The 20,210-nt window shown below is 36.0% G+C and overlaps 1 protein-coding gene across 2 annotated transcripts; it reads left to right on the top strand.

Moving 5' to 3' along the window:
• Positions 1 to 450: 450 nt before the first annotated feature.
• lyn (LYN proto-oncogene, Src family tyrosine kinase) lies at positions 451 to 20,085 on the top strand. 2 transcript variants are annotated; one of them, XM_023288595.3, is made up of 13 exons: positions 451 to 692; positions 4,360 to 4,436; positions 4,988 to 5,030; positions 6,339 to 6,444; positions 7,407 to 7,505; positions 7,645 to 7,748; positions 7,857 to 8,006; positions 9,266 to 9,418; positions 13,385 to 13,567; positions 14,674 to 14,750; positions 15,426 to 15,579; positions 16,719 to 16,850; positions 18,431 to 20,085. In XM_023288595.3, exons 2-13 carry the CDS (start codon positions 4,365 to 4,367, stop codon positions 18,631 to 18,633), a joined length of 1,476 nt encoding a protein of 491 aa, XP_023144363.1. In that variant the 5' UTR covers positions 451 to 692; positions 4,360 to 4,364; the 3' UTR covers positions 18,634 to 20,085. The 2 variants fall into 2 exon arrangements, with proteins under 2 accessions (XP_023144363.1, XP_023144364.1); XM_023288596.3 differs by having other exon boundaries at positions 455 to 692; positions 4,360 to 4,496; positions 18,431 to 20,084.
• Positions 20,086 to 20,210: the final 125 nt, after the last annotated feature.

Genomic DNA, 20,210 nt, shown 5'->3' on the forward strand with positions numbered 1-20,210 from the left:
TTTAGAAGAATCTTTGTGTAAAAATGCCATGTGGTGTTTGGTTATAGTCAGCCATGTCGATTTTAGGCCTGAAAACAGTAAAAATGTCAACTATGATATAAAAAGTCCAGCAATTGACCCATATGAGGCTTAACACTAAAACATGCATAACTGGCAAGTTTGAAAGTGTATAGACAATGTTTAACACACATGACCAAATATGAGAGGCGTTATTTGATTAAATAACAAATATATATTCATATACATGGATAGGAATGTGAGAGGCAACGAATTCTCCATTTGGTTATTTGGTTTATGGCATGTTGTAAAACTCTGCTGTTGTTCAACTTTAACAATGCTTTGCGTCTTTGTCGGGCTGAAATACTATCTGTCTGCTTTGCTCCTCTGTGTGTGTGTGTGTTAGTGTGTGTGTCTCAGTGTGTGTGTGTGCAGATTATGCAAATAATCATTAGACAATTGTACCAGGAAGTTTTAGTAAAAAAAAAAAAAAAAATCCCCCACCACTTAGTCTAAGTTCCTCATTTTGGTTTAACAGTCCCTGTCGAGCGGCTGACCCACTTGTCAAACCAAATACTGCCACCCTACGCGAGACGGACTCTCTGAGGTAAACTAAAGAAGAGATATCTGAGGATTAAAAGACCTCTACACTTTGGATTAACTGTTTCCTTAACCAGGGATACACACTCAGAGAGGTAAGCACTCATAGGTGAAGTGTGAATGAAATCACTGTTCACACTCATTAGAAAACACTGCATGTAAGGCTTTGATTAATGGGAAAAAAGGAGGAAGTTTATTTATTGAGACTTCACAGTTTTATTTAATTACGTGGCTGCTGATTAATTACATAAAATGACCAATTTGTTGTATTATTTCAATTATTTTTTGTTTCTTTCATGATGTCAAGCACAGTTTTACCCATAGTTTTCACATGAAGTGTTATTGCACTCTAATGAAAGAACAATCACTTGTTTTTGACTGAAGTTTTTGGTTGCAACATGCACTCATTGCCAGATTAGTTATTTATTTGCATTTACACCCCACAGCAGGCTATCTCCTGTCCTGGTTTCATTTCTTCGGCTCCTCTGCATTTGGCTCAGTCCTCTGCTGAAGGAGGAAGTTGGTGTGTTGGTCACAGTGTGGCAAACTGAGCTCCTTAATCCGTTCAGACCCTCGGTTTCCGGCTGTTTACTCACTGTCAGGTTAAAAATATACCAGAGGCACTGAACCAACAGAGCACCAACAAGCCTGTGAAAAAAACTGCCAAACTGCTGGCTAAAACTGTGCTTCACTGACTTCGACACGCTGTGAAAAATGTTGAGTTTTCTTATAAATTAGTGCCATTTCAAATCACAAACTTCTCTTTAGTCACAACAAGTAGCGTTGGTTTTCAGGTGTGACCAGGTCTCTGTTTGCACTGACTTAATGGGGCTTTTTTTCTCCTAAATCTTGTCCAAACAACCTTATTCATGTCATCCAGGTGCTATTGTGCTGCTACCCCCCTGAGTACACTGCTTTTATTAAATTACTGATACTCAAAGCTGTATCACAGGATTTATTTCCTCAAGAACAAAAGTATCACTATGTGGTAGACAAACGTAAGTGTAAAAGAGGATTATGCTGCCATTAGAGGCCTAAAACCAACAGGACCAAGTGCTTTTAACACAGTATTAGCATTAGTGCTAGTTATTGTGATCAGTGTGGCTACAGTTGGTCAGGTTCATTCATTCATGCTCTTCTCAGGATGGATCTTACCATCTTTGGCCATCACAAGAACCACAAACAGGTCAAAGTTTTATCAAGTGAAATATTCCCTGTATGGCACAAAACCTCATGTAGACATTTGTTGTTTTATTGTTTTATGTGAAACCTCTTTGTCCAGTGTCGGTTTATTGATCAAAAAGCAGTGAAAGTAAAGTAATTCTCATCACCCTCACCTTTGCTTTGTTTTGGTTTTTTTTTTGTTCTAATTAGCATGAATTAGCATGTTAGCACTAAACTTAAATGGGGAACATGGTAAATATACCTGTTAGCATATGAAGACAATTTCTCTCGTTTTAGCATTTAATGCCAGATTCACATCAATGACGACCAGGTTCTTCAGCACTTGCTTGCTTTGAATGCAATTATTCAGACCTGGATCACAAACTTCCAAAATTCCTTTGAAAACAAAATGACAAATATATTAGGTTGCATATATTGTTGTATAAGTTCAGTTTAAGAATTTTTTTAAAGTTCATTCACTGGCCTGCAGAACTTGCCGAATATGTTCCTTTTTTTCTCTGCTGTTCAGTTTTTGTTTTTTTGTGCTTTAGTTTCCTGCAGAAGAACATCTGTGTTGTTCTCCTCTTATGACCAACACCTACTTCTGCTACTGAACCACTTCAGTTTTTCCTGCATGGCATCAACAGAGATGATTTTATCTGATCTCATCTTAGTTGTTGATCTCATTTTTTTAGTTATGGCTCTTTGGTTGTTTCACCTCGCTCTACTAATTCTGGCCACACAAGTGTTTTAATAATCACTCCTTTTATAGCAAAAGAAAAAAAAAAACAGAAGCTTCTGTTGGGTGAGAATTTTGACTGTCCAAACTGTTGAGAACATTATGATCACATTTGGTTTTATAAAAGTCTCATGCTGTTGGGAATAGTTCACAAAGTAACTTTACAAAACTTTCCTGTTGATGTCTGATGGGCAAGTAAGAAAATAAATGATGTAGGAACACAAATAACAAACAATAATGATGAATATAATAAAATGGAAAGTTAGTAAAATCATGCAAAATCAGAGCATTTCAAGTTTCAAAATAAATTAATGAAACGAAACAAGAGCAGCCGAATGTAAAATAAGATGAAATAATCCATTTTGTTTTTTGAATGTAAAAGTCAACACTGATAGAAAAGTTTACAAAAAAGTATAACAATGCAGTGGGAAATATTAGTAATTCCCGTAAAAGAAACCATTTTTAAATGTAGTCACCAGTTTGGACGTGCAATATTTAAATGTCAGCTTCTCATCAGTCCAAATGTCCAGATATTTGTGGTCTTCAACTCTTTCAATACTTGTTCCATTTACATAAGAGGTAACAAGCAGCATTTGTGGCTCTAGTGAAGATCATGACTTTAGTTTTATCTGCACTGACAACTTGACTGTAAATTATACGGTACCTGCACTCTCGCATGAAATAGTACCATCAGCATAAAGATGCACATTACAGCCAAAGACCATAGTGACAATGTCATTTATATAAAGATTGAACATCACTTACAAATTCTGATTTAACATTTCTGATACCTACGTATTTCTGTTGATCCATGAGGTAACTCTGAAACTATTTCAAGTATTTTTATAAGATCAAAACTGTGAAATCTGTCAAAGATTATATTTTTTTCTAACACCTGACTGACATATTCACAGAATAGAACGCGCTACGAGGGATAATTTCAGTTGTTTATTTACAAAGGATTCTAGGCTGAAAACCAAAAATGTCAAAATATTCCTTCAGCAGTAAACAAAGATTGTAGTTTTGTACTTTGATTTAAATTAATGTTGACTTATTTAATATTTAACCAAGACTGCAACTTTCCTCTGTACCTTAACCAAGTAATTAATTACAGCACAGTGAAGTCATAAATTAACTTTTTCATGACACACTTGTGGCTATTGTAGGGAAACTAATCTAATATTACAGTAACAGTAGTGTTTTCTCAATTTCTAACTGATTTTCTCTTTTACACTTCAGCAGAGCCTGAGATTATCTCAATTTTCAACTGTGTCTTTGTGTATTTGACATAATGTGACATTATTACAACAGTGAACATGTCATTCTACCACTTTCTGTATCTTGTAGGTCCTATTCACTTTACATTTTTTACCTCTGATGATGACAATACTAACTAGTATTGACAAACAGTCATTTGGATCTCTGTTTTTACTCTTTCTTATGCTAATATTGCAGGACCTGGTGTGAGATTTATATCAGGTAGTGATTTTTATGAGATAATGAACCAATATCAGAGTTACTAGAACTTTAATTTACAGAAGATTTCATTTATACATGATTTATATATGAGTATTGCATGTCCAGTAAGTTGTCGCCCACACCTGTTGTTTCTCATGAGTTGCTAGGATTTATATTATAAATATATTTACAGTAATTCCCCTTTGACTTTTTTGAAACACTTTCAAGATAAAAAGGAAAAATGATGATGCTACCGTTTTGATTCTGTGTTATTTTTACATGCAAAAACCAAAGCGACACAGGTGTTTGGTTCCAGGTTCTCTTTACGTGGTGTTTGTTTCAGCAGCTGTAAATGTGTAACAGTCCACTTCGCTCTTTCTTTTTCTCACTTCCTCATGCAGGCAGTATGGGCTGTATGAAGTCCACGCTGAGCGAAGGTCTGAGCGGAGGTTCGGAGGGCAAAATCAGCCAGCAGACTGTACGTACCGACCAAATGCACTATGTCAGAGACCCCACCTCCAATACAAAAAGCAACATAGTAAGTAGTCAGATAGCTGGACTGAGCGACACTTCAGTCATAGAATGTAACATCAGATTTATGGTCTCAACAAAATGTTGTGTATGTTGCTGGTTTTCGACCAAATTGAAAACAACACATCATAAAAATCAAGCATGTCATGGTTTTTTATTGTGCATTAGAACCTTTAAAGTAAATATAAAACTTCCAATAATCATGTCTAGACTTGTTGAAAAATTACTTGATTATTGTGGTTTAGGCTCAACTTTTTTTTGACAGTAAATGGAAAATGAATTGATTCTGTAGATTTCAAATATGACCTTTCCTACTGATTTGGAAAAAAGTGACTCAGATATTTCTAAAAAAGCAGAACTTCTCTGTCTCAAATGATGATGTCTGTGAAAATAAAATGACTAGACAATAAATGTCCAGAAGTTACAGCTATGTGAAAATAATGGAAATAATGTAGTTTGATAGATATCGTGTGACATTCATATTGTTTGGCTTTGCAGAATAACTCGCTGTTACCTGGTCAGATGTTCCAAAAGATGGAAGGTATATCACTTTCTTTATTTCTTTCTTTATGTTTCTTTATTTCATTCACTCTTACTTATTTTATTATCTAAAACTTTATCATCGATCAAACAAATATCTGAGGCTTTTATGAGGCAGCTAGCTAGATTGCTAGCCACAGTGGCTGCGAATTGAGTATCTAAATAAGTTAATATAATAACATTAAAAGGTTTGAAGTCGTCAAGTCTGACTTAATACGTAGTTTTTTAGCTACTGAGCCCTGTAATCATTTCTACATTTCACTCTCATTATCAGGTATTTTCTTCCTAGCTTGACTCCAAAATGGAGGACAAAGACCACAGTCATCGTTGAGCCTAAATTTGTTTTAATACTTAACAGCCTTCAGTTGTATACATTTTCACTATTAAGTTACTATCCTCAAAACTTCTGGTAAATTTAGTTTCTATTTCTTGCTTTGTGTCACTATTTACAGTCTATGGAAACAGAATTTGTTCCCAAAAGGCTGTAGCTAAAAGACCTATTCAATTTAGGGTGCTAATTAGAGTGCTAATTTAGAAGTGTAGTTCGCTTTCATCTCTGACTTTCACAATGAAACAACCAATAATTAGCTAATCATACATACAGGCATTGTGATAAATGGTTAAAATGCACTTTAATATTCTGAACTTTTTCTCTGTTATTATTTGGCTAAAATACCTGCTAGCAAGTGAGCTAGCCAAGCTAATCCTCCAAGCTAATTGACAAAACACAAAGAACACTCACATTTGGTTGGCCAATTGCTTAACTTGGTGTGTTCTATTACAAACAGCCACATGATATCAGCAATATATTAATAATGTAAAAACCAGCCCAGAAGTATTCATGTATGTACAATATAATTACAATAAATAAGAGTCATTGCTAAACGATTTGGTTCTCGATGTAGTACACTATTAATACCAGTACTTACAAACACATGACTCGGAAAAATGAGGTTAAGATACACTTTCTCAGAAATTTGTGAGTTATGTTTAAACAGCTGTGGTGACAGATGGCTCCTTGATAACCCCAGTGACACATTTATAGTCACACTGTGGTATTCAGCGGATAGTTGAAATTGTTTTTAGTTCTGCCAGTCACACTGGGGTCAACACTGTGTGTTTCTTTATCTCTTCTGTCATACATTTCTCTCAGTGCTTACCCATGACGCATTAAAATAGCACATTCTTGGTATTGGTAACAGAGCTGTGAACCTTTTTTATGTCATACTGTATTTAACATGTCAATTTTTTATTTATTTATTTATTTATTTATTTATTTATTTATTTATTTTTATGTTTCCTCTCTCAGAGCAAGACGGTGTCGGTAAAATAGTGATCAGCCTTTATCCATATGAAGCTGCACATCCTGATGACCTGGGATTCAAAAAGGGAGAAAAGATGAAAATATTAGAAGAGTGAGTGTCTGGTGTTAATGATAGACTGATTCAACTTCAGGAAATGTCATTAATCATTTATACATTGCATCATTCAGGGCAAGAGCCAAGCACTGTTTAAACTCTAGACCATGAACAGATGAAAAAGTGTTGAACATGCTTTTAAATTCTGTTAGATCCAAAAACAGAGCAGTTGCCTTAATATTTCCAGCTGAATGTGAAAAAATATTCATTGAATGAATGCAGAAATGAGATCAAATAAACAAGTCAATTCCCTACATAAGTATCATTAATATTGTTATAAGGAAAAACTTCAATATCATAATTTTTAGTGTGGAAAATTATGTTTTTCTACTTTTAACCCTCCTGTTGTCCTCATTTATGGGCACTAAAAAATATTGTTCTCTTGTCTGAAAAAAATCTAAAAATTCAGCAAAAAAATTCCCCAAATTTATACAAAATTTGCGAAATATTCAGGAAGAAAATTCAAAAAATTCCTTAAAAGTTTACCTTAAAAATTTTATAAAAAAAAAAAAAAAAAAAAAAACAAACCCAAATTTGGGAAGAAATAAAATGTAAAAAAAAAAAAAAGTAAATATTTTCAAAAAATGAATGTGAAAACATGAAATGAAAATCTTCCAAAAAATTATAAAAATATCTAAAGTGATTACATATATATCAGTAAATATAAAATCATTTAAAACATTGTTTTTTTCTGACTGTTCTGAAAGAAACTTTTTTAAAAAACATTTCTTATTTTCCACCAAAAAATGTTAAAAAATTTCCCAAAAATATTGAAAATGTGGAAGTTTTTACTGTGAAAATATAGATTTTTCCCCCACATTTTCAAACTTTAAAATGGGTCAATTTGACCCGCAGGACGACACGAGGGTTAAGGTACCAAAAACCATGATTCCAGAAATATTACTACACCACCAAGCAAAAAAACAAACATTATTTGTGCATTTATGTTTATTTCGCAGACATGGCGAGTGGTGGAAAGCAAAGTCTTTGACAACCAACAAAGAAGGATTCATCCCGTCCAATTACGTCGCCCAAGCTGACACCATGGAAACAGAGGAGTACGTAGCTGCATCTTAATTAACGACTTTATTATGTTCTAAATCAGCATTTTAGATGATGATTTCAGTTTCATCTCACTCATTTGTGCGTTCATCTTTGCGGTTGTGTCTTGTATTGTCTATTTCCTCTTCAATGCAGATGGTTTTTCAAGGACATCACAAGGAAGGATGCAGAGAGGCAGCTGCTGGCTCCAGCAAACAAACCAGGCTCTTATCTCATCAGGGAAAGTGAAACATCAAAAGGTCTGAAAATCACAGAAACTCTAAGAGACACAGAAACATTCAACACTGCTTCATTTAGACCATCTGGAATCACCAGTCAGTCTCGTTTACTTTCTGATTTTTCCACAGGGAGTTTTTCATTATCCATCAGAGACATGGACGCAAATGGGACAGAATCAGTCAAACATTATAAGATCCGGATGCTGGATAATGGCGGCTACTACATCTCTCCTAAAATCTCCTTTCGTGACATCGGCAGCATGATTAAACACTATCGCAGTGAGTACAGCAGTGGACTGAAGAGAAAAACTTGTAATCGCAGCCAGTGATGTGAAGGTGTACTGACACACCTTTGAGTCCACTTTATGATACTAATTCTAACTTTTTTGTATGGCATGTTTCAAAAACAAGGTCATAAAGTGCTTTACAATAAAACTAAAGTGAAATTAGACAAAAATATCAACAAATCCAGACCCACAAATAAATAAGATTTTAAGAAATATGGCATTTATTTATTTGAAATAAAATGCATTCAAGACAGTTTAAAGGATTATGATTGCCATCGCAGAAGTAACCTAACAAATGTAAATATTGGGCTCAAAACCATACAGATTTTACCTGATTAATTTACATATTAAGAATTAAACCCTACAAAGCATACTCCTTTACCTGACGAAAATAGATATTAAGGCCAAGACCCTGCAGTGTTATTATTATAGAGAATAACCTGACTGTTGTTATAATAACACTAAGACCCTGCAGTTTTATAAATTACCAGACTTAACCTGGCTAATGTAAATACTACGATGAAAAACCTACCATTAATTAATCAGAATCAGAAATATTTTATTGATCCCACAGTAGAAATTGCTTAAGTTACAATTGCTCCTGTTCAAAGCCTCATAAATTTAAGAAGCACAAGAAATATATAGGTAAACACAAGCAGAAAAATATGTCCTAACAATATAAACACAAGTAAAAAAGTATAAGCATAAAATGCAAATGCATTGCAAGTGCATTGCTCTAAGAAAAAATTAAATTTAAGTATGCAGTGTAATCCATAGTGATGGAGCTATAGTTATTGCGCAATAATTATGCAGAATAATTTTTAAAATATTTGTCAGAATAACTTGGGCAAAACTAATGTGCTAATACCATACAGTCTATGGCTAATACCTTTACTAATAAACATAATTTCAAAGGTGACAAGTTGTGGCTTTACAGGGGAGTAATGTTGTGTAACTATTTCTTAGTGAACAGCCCCCGGACACAGTGACTTCTCCGAGTGTTTGCTTGTTTCCCAGCAATGTCGTAATGATGACAAGACTTCTGGAAGAGGCGCTGTTTCCACCAGCTTCCAGTTTTATGCCAAGAAAGGCTAATAGCTTCCTAACTCCTGCTCCACTTAACGACAACAGTGCAGTATCGATCTTCTCATTTAAAAAGCTCCCCAGTGCCGTGTTATTCACTGCTAAGGAAACCTGAACTGAAAGCAAGGATGCCTCAGTGCTGATTGTTTGTGTGTGTTTCCCTCCCAGGTAAAGCTGATGGTCTGTGCTGTAAACTGGATCGTCCATGTGTGAAACCTAAAGCTCAGAAGCCGTGGGACAAAGACGCCTGGGAGATTTCCAAGGAGTCTATTAAGATGGTGAAGAAACTGGGAGCAGGGCAGTTTGGAGAAGTCTGGATGGGTGAGTAAAGACACAAAAAGTTATCTTGCTTTATTCAGTAGCATTGATTAAGATCAGCTTTGGATGTAAGAGAAGATAAAGACACTAGTCGCAAAAGGGATGAACTGATTTTATTCCTTCAGACCCTTGTGGGACTTAAGGCTACACTGGACCTCATATGAGAATCTTCTGTGTCCTAAAAGAGCCTGAAAGCTAGACCTCATGGCAATATATCATCAGATGAGTTCTTACAAGTATTTAATAAGATTTTTAAGAAGATAGTTCCTCAGATTTCACAAAAATATCTGACCATAAAAACAAGGAAGACGATACAAGAGCTGAAAACTTCTGACAGTGCAGCTGGCAAAATAAATGACTGATTGACAGACGCGTAACTGTAAGAATGTACTTTAATCTGGCCTATACTATGGAAACAATTGTAAAAGAACCTGTGCAAATGTGCTGAAAAAATATTTAAAACTGTGGAATACTGTACATGCTCAAAAACGGTAAAAACTGTTAAAATGATGGCAATATCTATAAAATTACAGGATTTAAATACAGTAAAAATTGTAAATTTATAGTCACACTTTGAAGAGAAACCAGTAGTAAAACTGTAAAATAAAACTTGAAAAAGAGGTGCTATGCTTAATCCTTAATATGTATTGTTTGACCTTTAGATAACTGCAAACATCTGCGAAATATTTACATTTTTCTGATTTAAATACATCAAAAATATTTTTCATTTATTGGTCAAATGTTGTCAGAGAATAAACAGCTATTCATAAAAATCCATATTTTTAAAGTTGACAATATTTAGGACTTTTTTATGTGGTTTTACTAGATCAGTAAAATTCAACAAATGAGGGAAAAATCTGTAAAATAATAGTAAATTGTTTTTAAAAATACAGGCAAAAACTATTCATATCATATTTTTCACATTCTATGTGGGGTTTGGCACCTGGATTCTGTCAGTGGAGTGATGAAGAAAGTGTTTCTTGATGAGCTCAGGAGGTCTGAGGATTTCTAAATCCTCTGGCTGTGAGGTCAGAGTGGCAGAAGTTGACAGTAGAGGGAAGTTTCATTTCCTTGCATTTTAAACAAAAATAACTTCCAATTCTTCTTAACCATTGTGTGCAGGAATTATTTTTGCTGCTTTCTTTGAAATTAGCTCAAATGCCTCTGGGCCTGGAAAATCCAATCCGTGTGTAGATCAGTGTTAAAATCTGTGGAGGAAATGTTTGAGTCTGAATGATGATTTGCATTGGAAATGACACACACGCACACGCACGCGCACGCGCACGCGCACGCGCACGCGCACGCGCACGCGCACGCACACGCACACGCACACGCACACGCACACACACACACACACACACACACACACACACACATATTAATATGATAAAGCTAAAGCCTTTAGCATGGTACTGCAAAGAGCGTTGCAGATTCATGTCTTCCTGTGTTGCCACGTGGTGTCAAATATAGGTTAACATGGTTAATTGTTGGAGGACTGCGTGAAAGCAAACCTCTGTAGCTTTGTGTTGGTTGAATTCTCATCATCCTTCTCTTTACGTCCATGGAGAGCTACGCAAACCGACACCTAAAATCCACCAAAACACAAAAACTGCACCCTTTGGCATTGATGTGACATTAATTAATACAACATAAGCCTATTTTAAGCATGACAAAGCAGGTCTAATGACCAAATTTTGGCAAACTTTTTAGCTTTAAGTGGTTGGTTTCAACATTAGGCGCACAACTACCACAACTGCAGTTATACAATCACAACTAGTCACTAATCCCTAATCAAACCCAGACAAAAACCATAACCCAAACTCCACATTATTGTCAGTTTGTAATCTTAAACTACACCAAGTCTGCATTAAAAATAACATTACTGACCAAATGACACTAAATAACAATGATCATAAACATCCATAAAGACTCCTTCATGTTAATGTGTTGTGTCATGTCAGTCTTATGGACACCATCTCAAGAAAAGTGGTATCAGCTTCTTTTTTTTTTCCCAGGAACTGCAGGCCATGTCATGTTTCTCATTTGGTTAAAAAAAAGACAAATTCCCATCACTTTTGACTGAACACTTACACAACTGCTGTGTAAGTTCTGTAACACATAAGGGAAGTGAGTGACAACATAGTGGTGAAAAGGTGTTTGGAGGTTTCTGTAGGTGGGGTATGCTGGGGGAACTGGGTTTCAGTAGGTGCTGAAACAGAAACAGTAAAACCATGGAAAGTTCTTTATGTATGGAGGCAGAAGAGGTAATTACCGCCATGGTTGATCAAAATCAGGCAGCAGAGGCTTAAGAATTAAGTGTCAAAAACTGCAATTCCTCAACTGACCACTGGAGGCTAACTCCAAACTTGAGTCAATCCCTATAGACTCCCATGTTAAAATGTTCAACTTCACAACCAAAGTAAACATGTTTAGTCTCGCATAGAGAACAGTTTTGCTCTCTATGTTTAAGTACCACATTCATGACAGCTGCTTAGGAAGTGGATTTTTAACTGAACTTATCCATTTAAACTTTATCGAGGCCCTAAATTTTGCTCATTGCTCATTTTTGCATTAGCTGTGAGTTAAGCAAAATCAGCCAAAGTGTTAGAGCCACCACACTGAGCTTCAAAGCTACTTTTCAGGAAATCCATAGCTGACATGATAGAGGGTTTGCCCATCACACATATGCTGAATGGTCAAAATCAGAGGGAGAGTCCAAACTTACCACAGCTCAGTGGTCACTGCCTGAAAGCACTGTCAGTTCTTCCTTCTCCTTCTGAAGAGCTCAGGGTGACATATACAGTCACCCTGCAATCATATGTTATTGATATGACAGTTAGTTACTTCATAAACCTGCAATAAACAGCTTTACACGAGGAAAACCATTTTCCTTTTCTTCTGTTTTAAATCTAATAATTTGAAGATTTGAAACTTTGACTCAAAAATGAAGATTTGACTTGGATTTGTCAACTTTAAGGCAAAAACCTGAAGAGATTTCACCTTTAAAATTGCTCTGCTAATGTCTTTTGAAGCTTTGCCAGACTGTCATAATTAAGGATTTCACCGAGATGTGTTCGGCATCTTCATTACCTGATGCAGACTTCCAGTTCACTGCTGACAGCAGAATAAAATCTAGACAACTCCAAATTTAGATGAGAGAAATTGGCCTTTCATTACGAAAGTAATTAGCTCAATGGTTTCCTCTCTTCATATTCAGCATATTGACTATTTTTTTCCTTATGGCTGTACAAAGGATTCTCAGGCAACATATTTTTTTTGCCTTTAATTATGAAGAGCTCCTTTATCTTTAAAAATAATTAAAACTAGTGACAATTTGTCAATTATTGATGTTTTTTTTGTTAATTGTATGAAGTAGAAGAAAAAACATATTATTTTAGCCAACTCTTACTGTTTACAGTAAATGGTCACCAAGAGGATGAACAAAACCCAAGAAGTTTATGATAAAAGGTTTGTGTATAAATGCTTTTGCAGTTTATTACTGAAAAGACCGTTTTTAATGGCTGAAACCTCCATGTCATCTGTAGTCCACTTGTTTTGTCTTGATTCATAATCCTCAGAAGAATGCAGCCAGTGATTACAACTGAAGCTGAACCTTGTTAGATAAGTTGAATGTCCTACAACATATGTGTGTCTACAGTTATCTCATAATGTTGTTGTATTTGGTCACTGGCTGTGTTGCGTGACATTTTTCTCAGCTGTCACCAAACCTGAAACTGCTATTATAGTGTTACTTCCCCTTACTTATAGTTTTTACTTCTTATTCTGATCACAAAAGTTTCCACGACAGACAACAGCGGTTGAAAATGCAACAAGCAGCGCGCACATTGCGATCGAGCACCTGGAAATGGTTTGCTGGTCCAAATTGTCCAATAGCCTTGATAGCACAGAAGCAACCCTAAGAAACTATTAATATTCTCCACGTCTTACCTTCACTTTCTGTACACTCAGCATACTACAACAATGCAACCAAAGTCGCAGTGAAGACGCTGAAGCCGGGAACCATGACGGTTGAAGCCTTCATGGAGGAAGCCAACGTCATGAAGACGCTGCAGCACGACAGGCTGGTGCGGCTTTACGCTGTCGTCACCAAGACTGAACCCATCTACATCATCACTGAATATATGGCAAACGGTAAGTGTGGCCTGTGTTTAACGTGGACTGCAGATATTCTTCTCTGGAGAGACTTCTAATGACTGAAGCAATATAATAAACAGATTTATTAGTTACAGACTGGTGACAAATTAAAGGAAAAACCGACATAAAGCGTCTTAGAAGATGTTGGGCCACCATGTGCTTCAAGGCTTCTTGCCATTGTTTCTCCAAGTTTCTGGATGTCTACTCTCTTTTACAAAAGATACTCCCTTATTTGATGTTTACAGACATACAAATCTTTCACAATAAGATAAAGATGATCATTAAGAACAACTTTGTAAAGATTTGCAATGGTTCTTCCCTCTCAGGGAACAAGTGGACCCAAACTATGGCAGTAAAATGTCCCCACTGTGTAACAGAGCCACCAGATCCCCTCACTGTAGCCATCAGGAATTCAGGTTTTTCCTTTCATGTGTCACCCGTCTGTTCTGTAATACTAAGTGCAATATCATCTGTACTCATACACTGATCCTTAGACATGTTTCACAAGAGAAGACCAGTAAGCTCGCCAGAGTAAACATGTACAGTGCAGTCTCACAACAAAGTGAAACATCTATGTTTTCTTTCCAGCTCAACGTGTATGGTTTTCACAGAAAACGCTTTGAAATAGTGAGATGCTCAGGTTTTTTAAGGGGCTTTTACTGTGGTGGGACTCGTCACCCAGTCAACCAAAAAAACAAGGGCAGTGTATCATAACCTGTCACTGGTTTCAAAACCAAATCAAGTAGTTTTGTAGCATAAATAAATGCAAACATTGACTAAACCCTCCTAATGCAGACTTTGTTGCTCTTTCTAATAAATAAAAATGTGCCGGTGACATCATATGAATGCAAGAAAAGAAAAGGAAAAAAACCAGACATCTCACAGTTTCACAGCCTTTATTGTACAACTAGCTAACGTAGCTTTTCACACATTTTGGTGTGAAACTGTTTGGTGTGAAAAAAACTGTCTTCACATGAACTGAACCATGCACTTCTCTAAAGTCACAGCTAAAATGCAAACACAGATAAAAACCAAAACACAAAACAGTCCAGCAGCCCATACAACATGCACTGATGTAGTTTCCTGTTCTGTCTTGTCTTCAGGGAGCCTGTTAGACTTCTTAAAGGGCGACCTTGGATGCAAAGTGCAACTACCCAAGCTCATCGACTTCTCAGCGCAGGTGATTTTCACAATATGCTTCACTGTGACCTCACTGCTTGTGAAACAGACGTAATAGCGCTGCTACCATTGAATTAAAAGGAGGAACAACAACTAAAAGTAAAGCATCACACACTTCCCAAACCGAAGCACAAAATACCAGTTTGTTCTCTTGCAAAACTTGGCAGAACTGAAGGTTCAACACTGTTGCTGAAGCAGCTGTTTGTTAGTTAATACTACACCAGAAAGCTACTTTTAAATGGCAACACTGTAAGATAACAATTAAGCTCAACTATAAGAGTTGTAATAATGATGCTATACACTTTTGTTCTTGCTTTTTTGGTACATCTATGGATTTGTTTCAATATAATTTCTTAATTTGAGTTACTGTGTTTATTTAAGTTATGAAAGGGTTAATTTTACATCGTAAAGCACCAACACAATGGACAGGACTGGTATGTAGTCAAAGCTGACATTCTGACATTGATTAGTTCATAATCCTTCTTTTTAATTGTGGTATTTAAAGATAAGGTCACTTAGGCTGTTTGAACATACACTCTAATCATTATTACCAATATTTGCACTGCACACATGTTAACAGAGGGTCATGTTTGGCATATGATGTCAGTACAGGTAAAGAATTGTTCTTCACAGGTTTTCCTTCTATTTCATCTTGGCTTTTCCCTTCCTGTTGCAGATAGCGGAGGGCATGGCGTACATAGAGAGGAAGAATTATATTCACAGAGACCTGAGGGCAGCCAATGTCCTGGTGTCCGAGAGCCTGCTCTGCAAAATAGCTGATTTTGGTTTGGCAAGAGTCATAGAGGACGACGAGTACTCGGCCAGAGAGGGTAAATGATGTGTGTGTGTGAATATGACTGTGTTGCCATTTTTTGCTTATGGAAGTTTTTTTTTTTTCCATTACAAATGATCATCATCCCCAATGTGAAGATTGTGACGCACTGAAATAAAAAATCCCCTGGAAGCATCAGGAAAGACCAACATGCTGAGAAAATCCAAGCACTTTTGGTGTCATGTACAGGATATTCCACTTTTTTATCACCAATACTTCATTTCATAGTCACAATAGGCTGCAATGTCTATATGCTGCACTGTTGAGATAAGTGGAGGTGAATGCATTGTGGTTTTAGAAACTGTTGAGACCCTATTAATTTTTGCACACTGTATTGTGCTGTAGATTTAATCTAAATCTCTCAATAACAAAAGTATTCACACCCTTTGCTACAGCATCTCATACTGTGGTCAGATATGTGCTGTTAGCTTTAACTATCAGTGAGATGTTTAGAGAACTTCACTGGAATCCAGCGACTGTAAACAAAAATGTCCATAGTCCACTTCTGCATAACAGGGTCTTTGTGATTTTACTATAAACATCAGAACATGTGCTTATTACTTGCTGGAAATATTTAGCAGAATGATGGGACAGATCGTGCTAAAAGCTGGATCACTGGATTGTGCTGAAAGGGGCAAGAATGAAGGAACCTACTTGATTTTCCCCAAAGAACTGGATAGAATTTAAAGATTCTCAGATGTAAAAGATGGAGATGGAGATGCAGCTCCAAGGATGCCAGTTGCCATTAAACCCTAAAGAAGATGAAGAAGAAGAATTCATGCCCAAATCAAAGGCCTGAATGTGTAAAAACATGTTTTCACTTGGCGTCATGCATGTACAATCAAATCTACAACACAATAAGGTTCGTCAAAAGCAGTCTCAATTCTATCTTAAGCAACTGCGTGTTTCTCTGTGTCATAACATGAAACCTGTCTGATCAGTGATCTGGATCCAGGAGACACTGAAACTACTGTTTTCACAATTTAAAAATGACTGCAAGTGCAAAAATAGAATCAAAACCTTCCATGACTGATTGCGTTGATGCCACAGGTGGAATGTGTGGGAATGTGTAGGAAAATGGGTTATTTGCATTGATTTTTAAAAACGGAATCTTCTATGTGTTTGTGTTTTCCCCAGGAGCCAAATTCCCCATTAAGTGGACCGCTCCAGAGGCCATTAACTACGGCACCTTCACCATCAAATCAGACATGTGGTCCTTCGGAGTTTTGCTTTACGAGATTATCACCTACGGGAAAATCCCTTATCCGGGTAAATTCCACTGCTGTTGTCTTTATCATGTGAAGCATATTTACACACAATTTTCACATCTAGCTTTGAGGTTCTTGTCCTTTACTCAACTTGGGCACATTTGAATCCGCTTTATATTTACACTCCCAGCATTTTAGAGAGAATATTACTCAACTGCATTCATTTGATAGTATTATTTACTTTGCTGGTTCCCACATGAAATCTTCATATAAAATGTGATGTATTGCTATCAATTAAAACTGCCAAATTAGAAATAGCCAACAATATGCCACACATATTAATGAGTGGCCAATCTGTATAAATAGTATTTTATTTTGAATATATTTGTCTATCAATACACCCCTTCCTTATGTGCAAAATATAAGTTCACTGTTTCTATTTGTAGATTCACAAACATATGAAATGTGACTCACTATAATGGATCAAACTGCCACATGAAAACGATTACAGCCAAAAATATCACATACATATGGTGCAACTTGGATACAGTCTTTGAGTTGAGGCTCACAAACTTTGACTCTGTGTTGTTTTCAGACTTTATAAAGACTTTTACAACTGTGAGTGTTCAAGACTTTATTGGACTGATGACTTAAATGAAATCATTTCCTGCGCTGGGATCATATCACTGATATTTACTGCCCTCTGCTGGTGGATTTTTTATTCAGCACTACACAGAAAAAGGGTTTTTTGTACATCAACTGGGTCAATATATAATTGCGGGACTTTTTGTAACATAGTTGACAGGTATCATAGTTGACATTTTTGCTGTTTTCAGGCCTAAAATCAACATGGCTGCCTATAACCAAACACCACATGGTATTTTTACAGAAAGATTCTTCTAAAATATTATATATGCAATTGAGGAAAAACAGAAATTGCAAATTATTTATAAAGATATTGTGGTAAACCTGTTGACATGCCATAAATCCACACTTGACTCACACACTACTTTATATTAAATAACTCAGAAAGCCTTGGAGTCTTGCCAGTCTTTTCTTCAGGAGGAAATGACATCATGTGGAGCAGGTCATGTGATCTGGAATTAACACACTTCCTGGAGAGGTGTTTTTGTAATGGATAACTTAGTTGAAAGTGATTTCTCGGACACAGATACAATTTGTTATTTTCCATATAAAATTGGATATATTCCCACAAAAGAAACATCTGTCATGATTATCTCAAGTTAATAAAAAAAAAAACACAATCCAAACATTTTTTTGAATAAGCTCATTTTATTATTGTTTAGCTAAGTAGAAGGTGGTTGTGATGAAATTGGGATGATTATTTAGTTGACATTTTAGTAACATCGAGTCATTTTTCATTAATAAATGATCGTTTCCATAATAAATATTTATGGAATTTGCAGACATGATCATAATGAACATAAAAAACATTTTTTTTAAACTTTTAATTAAAAAGGTATGCAAGATGTATCCCATATATTGACCCAACTACCACTTTTATAAGATTTACCCTCCTGCCGTCACTTCTGCTCCTTTCCACAGACATCATTCATTCCTCCACTATCATTTTATCCTGTTGCTCTTTGCATTCACTCTGCACGTCTGCATCCTGTCCAGGTATGACCAAAGGGGAGGTGATGTCCTCGGTGCAGCGCGGCTACAGGATGCCTCAGCCTGACAACTGTCCCAAAGAGCTGTATGATATCATGATGTCCTGCTGGAAGAACCGACCTGAGGATAGACCCACCTTCGAGTACATGCAGAGCGTCCTGGATGACTTCTACACGGCCACAGAGGGACAATACCAGCAACAACCATAGAAACACGAAGCAAGGAAGAGATTTTTGACACATAAAGACATTTCACATTCACTCCACATGTATGATTTTATTTTCAATGGTTGTATTCTTTTGTATATATGACTCTTTACTGTATTTATATTCATACTGGTGATTTGTTGGGGAGAAAATACAGTTTGCAATATCTAGACTATATTGCAGCAGCCTGAAGGTGCCATCTGTGTGTATAAATACTATATTTTGTGCATTTCTAAGCATATTCAGAGGTACATAAGAGTTACATTTTTGCACAAAATGACCAAATAACAGACACTATTCTCGTGTACGTGCTTTTAAATATTAAATTTCAGTGTGTTTGTGAGAGTGGCTGAACAAACAGTAGGCATTGTACAAGGAGTTTTCAGACGTCAGTGTGCACTTTGGCGACTTTTTTCACTCTGAGCAAACATGTAGCGATGATCTTTTTGGCTTCAGAGTGGTTTATGGATGTTTTTTTACATGCCTGAGTTGTTCTCTGATAATAGATTTTCATAAAATGTGGGACTTTTTCAAGCAAAAACATCAAATCATCTGTCTTTATATGTTGTTCTATGCATTTCCATATGTAAGGTACTGCAGTAAACCACACTTTAGGCTGTACATACACAAAGTTATCATGATCCTTTTTACATTTCAGAGCAAATTATTTCTTGAGTCTCTCTAACATTGAGACCCCAAGTCTCTTTGTGGTGTCAAAGTTTCTGTCATTGTAAGGAAATGCTGAGTTGTTTCTGTCGCTTTCTCTTTTGATAACAGAAAAGAGTTAGTTCCTTTTAAGTCCACTTCATATTGAAGTGCTGTAGCTTTTGTCTGTTGCTTGTTTCAGGGTTTAAATATAGCAGCTGTTCTCTGTGTCATATCATCATTTCAAACATGTTTTTCTAAATCAAATGTGGGATCTAGATAGAGCATGAGATGCACAGATCTACAGAGGAACAGTACCCCATTACTGTATGGGTTATTTTGAACATTGGAACCTCAAGTTGTTTGTCAGTAAATGATGATGTATGTTTTGTATTCAAATAAAAATCTGTAACTGAACTAAAAGTACATGCAGTAAACTTTATTCTGTGTTGGATTCCTTTGTACAATTAGCTCTTATTTAAGAGATTTAACCGTCACTATTAATTTGGTAAACTTTCCCAGATGATGGCATGAAACCCTTAAACTCGTCTCTGTGTGTATCAGAGTTACTTGTTTAGAAGCTTTTATTCTGCAGAAATGATCCCTGTATCTCCATACAAGTGTGGCATTAAAGGACAACAACCCCAGTCTCCATCTGCAATGATTTTTTTTTTGCATTCAGTTGGAAAAACAAATCGTTATTCCCCTATGTTAAAAAGAATGGGTATAATTTAATAAAATATTGCCTGTATTTGTGGTCAATACGGAACTATATGGAAACAATATCACACAATATTGAGAAAAGAAAATAAAAAAGTGAAAAGTATTTTGGTGGTAGTGTGATTTTTTTACAGACAGGATACAGAAAGAAATAAAAAGAAAGAAAGAAAGAAAGAAGGAAAGAAAGCAGTACAACAAAAAAGAAAGAAAGGAGA

This window comes from Amphiprion ocellaris, chromosome 10 (genome assembly GCF_022539595.1).
Source record: "Amphiprion ocellaris isolate individual 3 ecotype Okinawa chromosome 10, ASM2253959v1, whole genome shotgun sequence".
NCBI classification, from domain to species: Eukaryota; Metazoa; Chordata; class Actinopteri; family Pomacentridae; genus Amphiprion; species Amphiprion ocellaris.

Excerpts from the sequence above, each read along its gene's own strand:
- lyn (XM_023288596.3), top strand. The coding sequence starts at position 4,365 with ATGGGCTGTATGAAGTCCACGCTGAGCGAAGGTCTGAGCGGAGGTTCG. Across the intron at positions 9,419-13,384 it reads GTTTGGAGAAGTCTGGATGG|CATACTACAACAATGCAACC; the intron begins GTGAGTAAAGAC and ends CTGTACACTCAG. Across the intron at positions 15,580-16,718 it reads CGAGTACTCGGCCAGAGAGG|GAGCCAAATTCCCCATTAAG; the intron begins GTAAATGATGTG and ends TGTTTTCCCCAG.